This window comes from Aquarana catesbeiana, linkage group LG13 (assembly GCF_042186555.1).
Source record: "Aquarana catesbeiana isolate 2022-GZ linkage group LG13, ASM4218655v1, whole genome shotgun sequence".
NCBI lineage: Eukaryota > Metazoa > Chordata > Amphibia > Anura > Ranidae > Aquarana > Aquarana catesbeiana.
Window position 1 is genome coordinate 31963905 of NC_133336.1, and position 13177 is coordinate 31977081.

Below are 13177 nucleotides of genomic sequence, written 5' to 3' on the forward strand. Positions count from 1 at the left end.
AGGCGCCGGTGCTAAAGGGTTAATGACAGAAGCTTTTCTACCAGGCCACACCAAATACATTTAAAATTCCACACTACGAAATCAGCGACACGTTCTGATTGGATGAAGACGGGCCATACAGAGACTAGGAGGGGATGCGGTACTCACCTTACTGCCACCAATGTAGCCTCCAGCACCACCAAAGCTCTTGGTAAATGTCCCCATCATGATGTCCACATCTTGGGGGTCCAAGCCAAAATAGTCCACCACCCCTCTGCCATTTGGTCCCAGTGCACCAATGCTGTGCGCCTCGTCCAGGTACAAGTAGGCTTTGTACTTCTTCTTCAAGGCAATAACTTCAGGTAAGCGGACAATGGAGCCCTCCATGCTAGAAGTGGGATGAGAAGGTTCAACATTAATAACCCAAGAGATTTCCAACCTTCATCCCTCTCCCTATCATCACAGCATCAGTCGTCCAATCACAATTAACATCCCCTCACTCACCTGTAAATCCCTTCCACAACAATAAGAATCTTCTTCCAGGGTCTATGTGTGCGAGGCTGGCCCTGTACAATGGCATCTTTCAGCAGCTTCTCCAGGCTTTGCATGTCTGGAAGAAAGAAAACAAGGGCTTATTTGCATGCACAGAGGGACCTTGCTGTCCCTAGATCTATAATTTCCTCTCATTACTGCACCTAGGTGTGTGGTTTGGATCCCACAGAGATATCAGTCAAGGCAAATAAATGGCAATTGTCTCCATAAGGATAAGAGGAAAACATTAAATGTTTGATTAAAGCTTGCTGCACTTACTATTATGCTTGAAGATGCGTATTGTTGCCCCAGAAAGGCGGGCCCCCAAGACCAATGAGGCATGGTTCAGCTCATCACTTAGTATCAGACAACCCTGTGAAAATGATGAGGAAGTTTAAGAGGTCTATCAACATAGCAGAGAACTTGAAGCGTTGGGCAGGCCTCTGATACACACCTTTCCAGCCAGTGCTGGGATATTCATGGAATTTGTAGCAAAACCCATTCCATATGCCAAGGCAGCCTCCACTCCAAGAAAACGAGCAACCAGGCGCTCCAGCTCCTCGTGTTTATCGAGATTACCTGCAGAGACATATCAGGGATAAGTGCCAGAGCCCCAGAAAATATCAGATAGGATTTACCACAGAAAAGAGTTAGTGAGGGTACTTGGTTTGGGCCGACCCCCGGGAGCGGGCCAAGCCCCCGAGAGAAGGCCGGGGCCAAGCCCCCGAGTGAGGGACCCCCCCCCCCCCCCCCCCCGGGAGAGGGCTAACACCCGAGAGAAGACCCATCCCAGAGAGAACACTAACCCTGGGAGAGCAAATCAAGTGGCACGGAAAAACCCCAGCAGAGCAAAGCCTGACCAAACTACAGGGTTAGATATGGAATAGGTACTGTATACGGGGCTCTTCATGTGCCACCTCCCAAACTTTGCATTAAAGAAATCGGAATGCATTTGTTACCATCCATCACCCAAGTCGGTCTCAAACATTTCAACAAATTCACACAAACCAAAAAAAAAAAAAAGGAAGGTGAAAACAAAGCTCTAATGGCAAAAAGAAAAAAAAAATGATGACTATGGACAGTTAGGCGATTAAATCCGAAGCATTCCAATAAAAATTTCCTTTGCCAAAGGAAATAATCTGTAAAACAGATTCTCCTTATCCTAAACAAAATTGTGAAATATTTATTCTATCCTATAGAGGGACACAAATACACAAATGTAGAGGTATCCTGTCACCTGCAACACTGAGCTTATCCAGCTTCACTGCAAGCGACGGCACTGCGCTCTACCCAGCATGCAATGCAAATCCCATGAAAATAGCTTCCATCTGAGGATTCTCCCACAAGAGAGTTTTTCTTCTGACAGGTTGTCTTAAAGCTGACCTCTGGGCAAATACCTTAAAGCAAAGCTCCACATTTGGCACTTGGGGGAAGGGGGGAGTGGGTATCTGGTTTTGACAGGTACCCGCTCTCACTTCCAGCTAAGACCACTGCAGCAAACTGAGTCGAAAGTTAGGCCTCCCCCTTTATTCCCTAAAATCTTCTGTGACACATCACAGGTCCCAGAAGACTACGGGACCATTCACAAAGCGCAGTAGGACTCGCGCATGGGCAGCAGGAAACAGGCCGTTTCTCCTACTACAGATGCCGGCGCCTGCTCCTGAAGCAGGTTGAAGAATCGGCTTAGGTGAGGACATCACTGGGTCCCTGGACAGGCAAGTGTTCCAATATTAAAAGTCCGCAGCTACTGTATTTGTAGTGTCCCAATATTAAAAGTCCGCAGCTACTGTATTTGTAGCTGCTGATTTTTTTTTTTTCTGAAGGAGCCTGGAGCTCTTCAAGTGATATTCTAACTTATCACCGGCATTGGAGAAAAAAAACAAAAACCCTAAAACCCCTTTGTCGTCGTCTTTTTTTTTTTTTTAGGCATGGTCCGACTTCGGGAGTCCACATCACTGCCTGCATGACTTGGACGCTTCCACTGGCTACCCAGTGGCGGGGGTCTCTCAGGGTCCAGAAAAGAAGCGATGGAAGTGCAAGGGGACTGGCTGGAGTGGGCACATGTGCAGCACTGGATTAGGGGGTGCCCTGCACCTGGAAATAGCACCAGTGATACAAAACTTAAGATAAGGGGGAAAGAGAAAATTGAGTACTGTCCGTGATACTTTTTTTATTTGCACTAACATACAATTTTTCAGGACAAGCTTTCTGGGTATGTCCCCTTCTTCAAGGTCCAAGCAGTACTGAAGTACTGCTTGGACCTTGAAGAAGGGGACATACCCCGAAAGCTTGTCCTGAAAAATTGTATGTTAGTGCAAATAAAAAAAGTATCACGGACAGTATTCAATTTTCTCTGTCACAATTGCACTAATACGGCTACAATCAAATCAAGGATAAGGGGGAAAGAAAGTGAGGGGTAGGAGGGGGTTTAATATTTGCACAGAGATGGACTTTAAAGAGCAAGTCAGAACAAGAGACCCTCTGCTGAGAAGGCAGCAATGAAAGGAGGGGAGCATTATGGCTGCTTAATACTGGGCGAGGGTTTTATGTGCCAATTTCTGCATTACGCTGTAATAAAACAGACACAGGTATGTTTTGGCAAACGCTGCTTCATAATTTACTCACCCATTTCTTGCCGTGTGCTACACACCCCTCCTCCGTACTGAAGCAGCCCACTGGATGAAGCATCTGCACATACTCCGCAATTCCTTGCAAAACCCAGGTAGTTATAGGAGCCCATATTCATCACACCCTTCAAAACCTTGCCTGAAAACCTGAAGAAAAAAAAAAAAAAAGTCAGTCAACAATCACAATGCTGCGCTGGCAGAACCCTCAGGTTCTCCATCACTGGTGTAATGAGCAATGCCAGCGATAAACGATTATTTTTCAATATTGTAAAATAGTAGTTAAAAAAAAAAAGTATGTATGTATGTATGTATGTATGTATGTATGTATGTATGTATGTATATATATATATCCACCACACACACTAAGGGAAGTGGCATACCAAGGGTGTATGATGTCTCTGAAGGGACATTTTTTAACTACACTATCATTTATATTTTCATGATCGATTATTATGAAATGAAAATAATGGCCAGAAAAGAAATGCAGATAGTGAAGATTGTAGTAATCTTATTTGGTGGTAAGAAGTCCCCCCTACACTGGTGGTCAGCGGGAAGAACGCCCCCTACACTGGTGGTCAGCGGGAAGAACGCCCCCTACACTGGTGGTCAGCGGGAAGAACGCCCCCTACACTGGTGGTCAGCGGGAAGAACGCCCCCTACACTGGTGGTCAGCAGGAAGAACGCCCCCTACACTGGTGGTCAGCGGGAAGAACGCCCCCTACACTGGTGGTCAGCGGGAAGAACGCCCCCTACACTGGTGGTCAGCGGGAAGAACGCCCCCCTACACTGGTGGTCAGCGGGAAGAACGCCCCCCTACACTGGTGGTCAGCGGGAAGAACGCCCCCCTACACTGGTGGTCAGCGGGAAGAACGCCCCCTACACTGGTGGTCAGCGGAAAAGGGGCATCATATTGGTAGTGAATGGAGAAATGCTTCCATACACTGGGGGGGGTGTAGAAGGGACCCCACACATTGAGGTTCAGCGAGGAAGTGCCGCTTTCCTTTTGGAACCAGTGGAAAAACCCCTCTAAAAGCCCTCTAACATTGTTGGTCAGGTCAGGAAGGAGATCAATTAGTACTCAAGGAACCTCTAGCAACCTTTGGGGGAACCCTAGCTTTCCACAGATCCTTGTTTGAGAAAGGCCAAATGAAAGCCTATGTCATTTCTCTGGCTGTGCTTACTTGAAGGTCCAGTTGTAATCATCGGTGTATCTTTCCAGAATATCTACCCGTTCACCAGGAACGCTGCAGATCGGTCGGTTCCAGGTGTCTCGGATCCTCATATATAGATTTCGCGTGTAGAAGTTCTCAAAGTCCTGGTAGAGTGGCACAAAGTCCTATGGGGGTGAAACAGGTCATGTGATCCAGAGCCAAAACCTGGGACTACACCCCTTATACACCATCCAATCCGTGAAGTCTTTCTCCGAGTGGAAGGCAGCACTCAATCCATTATTAGTAATGAAGCCTCACTCTGAACCCAACGCCATTTACAGTATGAAGGAAGGAGCTTCATTCTTACCAGTTACTGACAGCAGCTGCCGAGGAGCCACAGGAGCTGCTGCCTCCAGCTCAGGGTTAAGACTCAATCCCCACAAACAAGCTGACCTAGACCAACCCCAACAAAGTTGTCAGGCTGATCCTCTTCAATACATCGAGCCACAGATATAGAAGTCATATACAGTTATTTAAAAAGGCAAAGTTCACCTTTTGAAAAAAAAAAAAGACACGGCCATGGGGGACTCCGCTGTTTTGAAATTATGGCAGCGGGTGTGGGGATAAGATCTTCCCTCCACTGTCACAGGGAAGGGGAGAATCGGGCGAGAAGGTGCAGATGCTGGAACTTGTTACGTGTTCTACCCTTATAAACAGGTGGAACATGCAACTTCCCCCGAAGGTAAACTTATCCTTTAACCGCTTGCCAACCAGCCACCGCAGTTACACTGCGGCAGGTTGGCTCGGCTGTGCGAATCACCGTAGCTGTACGTCGGTCCCATTAAAAGCCATAGAAGGCACGCGCGATCGCTCCGCAGAGGGCCAGAACAGGGGATCTGTCAATGTAAACAAACAGATCCCTGTTCTTTCAGGGGAGTACAGAGTGATCGTCTTTTCCTATTGATCAGGAACAGCGATCTTTCTGTACTCCCTGTCGGTACACTCCCCCCCAGTTAGAAACACCTCCCAGGGAACACTTAACCCCTTGATCGTCCCTGGTCCCAAAAAATTGTCGGATCTATCCGCCGCAACATTGCAGTCCCGCTAAAAATTGCTGATCACCTCCATTATTGGTAAAAAAAATAAATAAATGAATAATGAATAAAAATGCCATAAATATATCCATTTTGTAGAAGCGATAACTTTTGTGCAAACAAATCAATATACGATTATTGCTTATTTTTTTTTACCAAAAATATATGTTAAAAAATATATAATTGGTCTAAACTGATGCAGGCATTTTTTTAATAGCAAAAAGTAAAAAAAATATAGGATTTTGTTCAGAATTGTCAGTCTTTGTTTATAGCGCAAAAAGTAAAAACCGCAAAGATGATCAAATACCACCAAAAGAAATCTCCATTTGTGGGTAAAAAAGGAAGTAAATTTTGTTTGGGTACAGCGTTGCACAATTGCGCAATTGTCAGTTAAAGTAACGCAGTTCTGCGTCGCAAAAAAAAGGCCTGGTTATTAAGGGGGTAAATCCTTCCGAGGCTAAAGTGGTTAAATAAGTACAGCCTGCTTGTTTGGCTGCAAGTATCCTGTGGATCACAGGAGTGCAATTCGCTCTGCACTCCTGTGACCCATTTTTGAACCACTGTCAGCTGACGTCACAGAGCCGGTCCAGGCTGGGGCAAGATTGTGAGGATGAAGTCGGGATCCACCCACATGCCTGGACCGACACCCAGCTCATCGTCTCAGGGAGTCACTGAGAGCCTGAGCCGGCCACTCCCACCTACTTCACAGCCCAGCACTCCAGCGAGCGAGGACGGGGCCCCGAGATCCAAGCAATCGGTGATGTTTGATCACTCAGTTCTCAGCCTTAGAGCCAGCGTGGGACAGATGCAGCAGCCACCAAGGCAAGTATGGTCCTGCCAATAAAAGAATACCTATACTTCTCTTTTAAGTTCTATTATGTATATTTGTCCTGGCCTGGGGACTCAATTTACTAAGAGGATCAGCATGAAAGCCAGCAAGGGGTCAGAAACAACAACATGTCCCAGATGCCTTAGTACAGTACCATGTCCATATGTGTTCTTAGAAGTACATATGGGCAGCCATGTATGTACATTACATAAGCAGGCTCAGCTTTCTGCTTAGCAATGCCACACAGTGACTATCCGTACCCCATTGCAAGTCTGTGGATCAGCTCAAAATACAAAAAAATAAAAACAAAAAATAATAGAAAAAAAATAAATAAATAAATCCCAAACACTAACACATACTGTGATGAGGTTCACAAAATGTGCTGACTGCACTGGCTGCCACATGCACAGAACCTAAAAATCTATAGATGCAAATTTAAATTCGCTAAATGAACAGTCACAGGAATGCTTTGTTATAGGTTACTAGTAAACCCTCTGGGATGCAAGACGGACCCTCACAAGGGTACAGGGCCGGAGCCTGCTAACCGAGGGGTCAGTTTCCTAACGGTCATGTGTAAGCAGAATTAGGTTTACAGATTTTTTTTTTAAAAGGTACATTTCTAAAGTGAACCCCATTTTATACTCTTAAAAAGGAAAACATCCCATTTAGACTGGCTATAAGCCGTGACAAGTGTTATTCTCCTGTCCAATGAAATGCCCTCAATCTATCCATTATAGATTTGCTCCAATTTTGGAGACTATCAAAATAGTAGAGTTAGGACTGCAGTACACTGGGGTGCCGTGAAGTGGCCGCTACAGCTTACACATGTATTTGCAAAATGTGTGCAGACTAAATCCTTTTAACGTGAACTGTTAGACAGGACAATTCGGTTTGTTGCGGGCTGGCTGGTAAGTGAGCTGGGAATTTCTCTCTCGTCTTTTGACACGTGTCCCCCTTCCATGTGCTCCTTGCTGCAAAGGCCCAGTTATAGGTGGGGGTGGTTGCCATTTGTTTGTACTGTAGAGATGGATTTAGTGCCCAGCATAGGCATTTTCATTGGACAGGGAGATGGCAGTTGGCAGACCTTAGCCATAAAGTCAGGGAAAGGACAGGCCCCAGTTAGAAGGTGAAACTAAATGAGTGTTCAGCACATAGAGGGAAGGAGCAGGAACCTTCCTATTCTAGGAAGGGCTGTGCACCGTACAATACACAGCGGCGCTCTATAAACCATTACAGGAAATGACACATTAATTTGCAAGAAGTAACCAGCATGTGAAATGATCTCACTTTCTGCTCCTCGCGCTCGGTGGCGTTGTGGCACTTTTCGATCTTCCAGGCTCTCAGGAAATCTCTCATGTACCCAAACAGGGTCAGGATCCCATAACCCATGTACGTGAGGACAGCAACCAGCATGGGGGTCTCCTCAAAAGATTCCTGGAATGGCCGCTTGTACAATCCGCCATTGTGAAACTATTGGGAGAGAAAGAAAACAGCCAGTCAGCTAAAGAACAAAAACATCACAGAATCTTTTCTACATCAGTCTTATAAGATAGTACAGAACCAAGTCATGTGGGGTACAATCAGACAAGGTGTCTCTGTATAAGAATTGCAGTAGATTGGGTGATGGCGGCTATCAGACTTAGAATGAGCAATGACTGTGCTGGGACTACGTAGTCTCCAAGACAAGAACTTTAATTGTATCACGTTCACTGCAGGTGTCCGCCACCAAGCACAGAGTTCTCTACACTGGGTGGCACAAGATGGCACACTACACCGGACAGCACAGGATGGGGAGGGAGGGTGAGCTGTACTATTCCAGATGATAGAGAGGGGGGCTGGGGAAGAACGGTTGCTGTAGGATGGCACCAGACAAGCGAAGAGTGTGTGGGTTTAGGATGTTTTACTTCACCAGTAGGCACCAGCAGGGGCCTGCATGATGGGGGGGGGGGGGGGGGGGGCCTAGACAAACAATGGCACATACATGGTATACAGGAGAAATGCTCACTGAATGCAAAAGTATGTATATAGCATACAGTGCCTTGAAAGAGTATTCATACCCCTTGAAATTTTCCACATTTTGTCATGTTACAACCAAAAACGTAAATGTATTTTTTGGGATTTTATGTGATAGACCAACACAAAGTGGCACATAATTGTGAAGTGGAAGGAAAATGATAAATGGTTTTCAAATGTTTATTACAAATAAATATCTGAAAAGCGATGTGTGCATTTGTATTTAGCCCCCTTTACTCCGATACCCCTAACTAATCAATTGCCTTCAGAAGTCCCCTAATTAGTAAACAGAGTTCACCTGTGTGTAATTTAATCTCAGTATAAATACAGCTGTTCTGTGAGAGCCCTCGGATGTTTGTTAGAGAACCTTTGTGAACAAAGAGCATCATGAAGGCCAAAAAATACACCAGATAGGTCAGGGATAAAGTTGTGGAGAAGTTTAAAGCAGGGTTAGGTTATAAAAAAAATATCCCAAGCTTTGAACATCTCACAGAGCACTGTTCAATCCATCATTGGAAAATGGAAAGAGTATGGCACAACTGCAAACCTACCAAGGCATGGCCGTCCACCTAAACTGACAGGCCGGGCAAGGAGAGCATTCATCAGAGAAGCAGCCAAGAGGCCCATGGTAACTCTGGAGGAGCTGCAGAGTTCCACAGCTCAGGTGGGAGAATCTGTCCACAGGACAACTATTAGTCGTGCTCTCCACAAATCTGACCTTTATGGAGGAGTGGCAAGAAGAAAGACATTGTTGAAAGAAAGCCATAAGAAGTCCTGCTTGCAGTTTGTGAGAAGCCATGTGGGGGACACAGCAAACATGTGGAAGAAGTTGCTCTGGTCAGATGAAACCAAAATTTAATCTTTTGGCCAAAAAGCAAAACACTATGTGTGGCGGAACATACTGAACATCAACCTGAATACACCTTCATCACCATGAAACATGGAGGTGGCAGCATCATGTTGTGGGGATGCTTTTCTTCAGCAGGGACAGGGAAGCTGGTCAGAGTTGATAGGAAGATGGATGGAGCCAAATGCAGGGCAATCTTAGAAGAAAACCTGTTAGAGTCTGCAAAAGACCTGAGACTGGGGCGAAGGTTCACCTACCAGCAAGACAACGACCCTAAACATACATCCAGAGCTACAATGGAATGGTTCAGATCAAAGCATATTCATGTGTTAGAATGGCCCAGTCAAAGTCCAGACCTAAATCTAATTGAGAATCTGTGACGAGACTTTAAAATTGCTGATCACAGATGCTCTCCATCCAATCTGACAGAGCTTGAGCTATTTTGCAAAGAAGAATGGGCAAAAATATCACTCTCTAGATGTACAAAGCTGGTAGAGACATCCCCAAAAAGACACGCAGCTGTAATTGCAGTGAAGGAGGTTCTACAAAGTATTGACTCAGGGGGGCGCCATACAAATGTACACCACACTTTTTGCATATTTGTAAACAAATATGAAAACCATTTATCATTTTCATTCCACTTCACAATTATGTGCCACTTTGTGTTGGTCTATCACATAAAATCCCAATAAAATACATTTATATTTTTGGATGTAACATGTGATAATGTGGAAAATGTCAAGAAGTAGGAATACTTTTTCAAGGCACTGTAGATCTTTTCCTAGAAATGTTGCTAGTTAATATAGAGCAGCTGCACTAGCACCATCTTCCATTTCTGAGAAAACGTCATAGTTCGCTGGTTTTCAAGTTAATCATTTATTGAATGTACCATTTCAAATGCAAAAAGAAGGAAGGTTTCTCTCTATACGTTTACATTTATTGGCACCAAAACTCATTTGCAATGCAGCTGCTCAATCACCAAGTGTGTCTGGGCCACATTGAAGGTTAGAAACATCCGTCAAGCACTGCATTCCACCTCATAGCTTTCTGATCTCAATTGCCCCAAAAGGTGAACTTTAGGGTACTCTGCTAACACTTTTATACCATTCAGAGTATGAAACATTAATCATGACTTGGTCTTTGAGACAGTTTTGTATTCATTTACAGACTGCTCCTCTTCTACCTATAGACCTCAACGTACAAACACATTAACCATCTGTCAGGAACAAAGTCGAAGACTACTACACCAACAAGCCAAGCTTTTGCCGACTAGGTCATAAAAATTGAGACTCGTTTGCAAACTATCATATCGACTATCAGCTAGGAACATTGTAATTTAGCAGCTGCTCTTGTGTGTGTGTGTGTGTGTGTGTGTGTGTGTGTGTGTGTGTGTGTGTGTGTGGGCGTAGAAATAACGGAGCTCAGCTTTGGAGGACCCATGGATGCAAGACGCTTTATTCACATCTACTATGGCAATTTGTGTATCTAGACCCAATCTGCCACCTCCACATATCCAATAGGCTAATGGATCATGGCAGGTATAGCAGAAGTGTCAGAGAGACTTCCATTAGCCAGGTACTGGAGAACCCAACCTGCCATAGACACAACACTTCCGAGACTTGGCAACTCATCTTTCTACAGTCTCAGACCAAAGAGTGTTTGATTTGAAATAGGACTGCTACAGTGCATGCGGAAAGTATTCACAGCGTTTCACGTTTTCCACATTATGTTATGTTCCAGCCTTATTCCTAAGGCCCCTTTCACGCTGGGGCGGTGGGTGCATCGGCGGTAACGTTAAAACCACCGCAAAGCGCTGCTGCAGCAGCGCTATGCTGGCGGTATAGCTGTGCTGCCCCATTGATTTCAATGGGCAGGAGCGGTTTAGGAGCGGTGTGTATACACCACTCCAAAAGATGCTGCTAGCAGGACTTTTTTTAGATTCCTGCCAGCACACCGCTCCAGTGTGAAAGCCCCGATTTGGAGAGACAGGAACGGCTCTTTCAGGGCGCTTTGCAGGCGCTAGTTTTATCGTTATAGCGCCTGCAAAGCGCCCCAGTGTGAAAGGGGTCTAAATGGATTAAATTTATTATTTTCCTCAAAATTCTACAAACAATAGCCCATAATAACAACATGAAAAAAGTTTATTTGAAATCTTTGCAAATTTATCAAAAATGAAAATAATATATCGCTATCTCTCTATCTCACATGTACATAAGTATAAGTCTTTGCTCAATACTTTGTTGAAGCACCTTTGGCACCAATTACAGCCGCAAGTCTTTTTGAGTATGAGGCTACAAGCTTGGCACACCTATTTTTGGGCAGTTTCTCCCATTCTTCTTTTCAGTCCATCAGGTTGGATGGGGAGCGTCAGTGGGCGGCCACTTTCAAATCTCTCCAGAGATCTTCAGTTGGGTTCAAGTCTGGGCTCTGGCTGGGTCACTCAACGAAATTCACGGATTTGTCCCGCAGCCACTCCTTTGTTATCTTGGCCATATGCTTAGGTTCGTTGTCCTGTTGAAAAACCTTTGCCCCAGTCTGGGGTCCAGAGCACTCTGGAGCAGGTTTTCATCAAGGATGTCTCTGTACATTGCTGCATTCTTTTTTCCCCTCAATCCTGACTAGTCTCCCAGTTCCTGCTGCGGAAAACATCCCCACGGCATGATGCTGCCACCACCACGCTCCACTGAAGGGATGGTATTGGCCAGGTGATGAGTGGTGTGCCTGGTTTCCTCTAGACATGACACTTGTCATTCAGGCCAAAGAGTTCAATCTTTGTTTTAGTTCAGGCCAAAGAGTTCAATCTTTGTTTCATCAGACCAGAGAATTTTGTTTCTCATGGTCTGAGAGTCCTTCAGGTGCCATTTGGCAAATGCCAGACGTGTCATGTGGCTTCTACTGAGGAATGGCTTCTGTCTGGCCACTCTACCATACAGGCCTGATTGGTGGAGTGCTGCAGAGATGGTTGTTCTTCTGGAAGGTTCTCCTCTCTCCACAGAAAAATGCTGGAGTTATGTCACAGTGATCATCGGGTTCTTGGTCACCTCCCTGACTGAGGCTCTTTCCCCCCCAACCGCTCAGCTGGGCCAGGCGGCCCGCTCTATGAAGAGTCCTGGTGGCTCCAAACTTCTTCCATTTACAGATGATTGAGACCACTGTGCTCATTGGGACCTTCAATGATTCTGAAACCCTTCCAAAGATCTGTGCCTCGATACAATCCTGAGGTCTACAGACAATTCCGTTGACTTCATGGCTTGGTTTGTGCTCTAACATGCACTGTTAAATGTGGGACCTTATATAGACAGGTGAGTGCCTTTCCAAATCATGTCCAATCAACTGAATTTACCACAGGTGAACTCCAATCAAGTTGTAGAAACATAATGCACCTGAGCCAGACAGAAGCCACTCAGTAAAAGCCACATGACAGCCCGTCTGGCATTTGCCAAAAGGCACCTGAAGGACACTCAGACCATGAGAAACAAAATTCCCTGGTCTGATGAAACAAAGATTGAACTCTTTGGCCTGAATGGCAAGCGTCATGTCTGGAGGAAACCAGGCACAGCTCATCACCTGACCAATACCATCCCTACAGTGAAGCATGGTGGCGGAGCATGAGCATCATGCTGTGGGGATGTTTTTCAATGGCATGAACTGGGAGACTAGTCAGGATCGAGGGAATGATGAATGTAGCAATGTACAGAGACATTCTTGATGAAAAACGCTCTGGACCTCAGACTGGGGAGTAGGGATCGACTGATTATCAGCGTGGCCGATATTCACTTTTTTAGAAGTATTGATCAAAGACTGACCGATATTGCTTCAAGGGGTTTTACTGGGGTAATGCCTGCAGCGGTACCATTCTTTAGAGAGGACAGTCAGCTTTATTGTAATAACCGATGCAGCTCAGCAGCCACTCGGCTGTTATTACAAGCAGCGGGAGGGGACGTCTCCCCCCCGCACCACCACTTTCCGCCACTCGCCGGGCTCTCTCGTCCCACCAGGAGGCCCAAGCAACCAGCAGGCACGTCCGCCGGCTGGCCAAAGACCCGAACAAAGCCAATGCTTCGTTCGGGTCTCAGATCTAGTAATCTGGAAGCAATGTCATGACA

The 13177-nt window shown here is 45.6% G+C and overlaps 1 protein-coding gene across 1 annotated transcript in view; it reads right to left on the bottom strand.

Moving 5' to 3' along the window:
- SPTLC2 (serine palmitoyltransferase long chain base subunit 2) overlaps positions 1-13177 on the bottom strand; it is a 60648-nt gene that overhangs the window by 24546 nt on the left and 22925 nt on the right. The window contains exons 2-8 of the mRNA XM_073610062.1: positions 7499-7681; positions 4319-4473; positions 3136-3284; positions 965-1089; positions 790-883; positions 484-589; positions 148-367 (exon numbers count right to left, since the gene is read on the bottom strand). Coding sequence (XP_073466163.1) covers positions 148-367; positions 484-589; positions 790-883; positions 965-1089; positions 3136-3284; positions 4319-4473; positions 7499-7681 — 1032 coding nt within the window. The remainder of the gene's footprint in view (positions 1-147; positions 368-483; positions 590-789; positions 884-964; positions 1090-3135; positions 3285-4318; positions 4474-7498; positions 7682-13177) is intronic.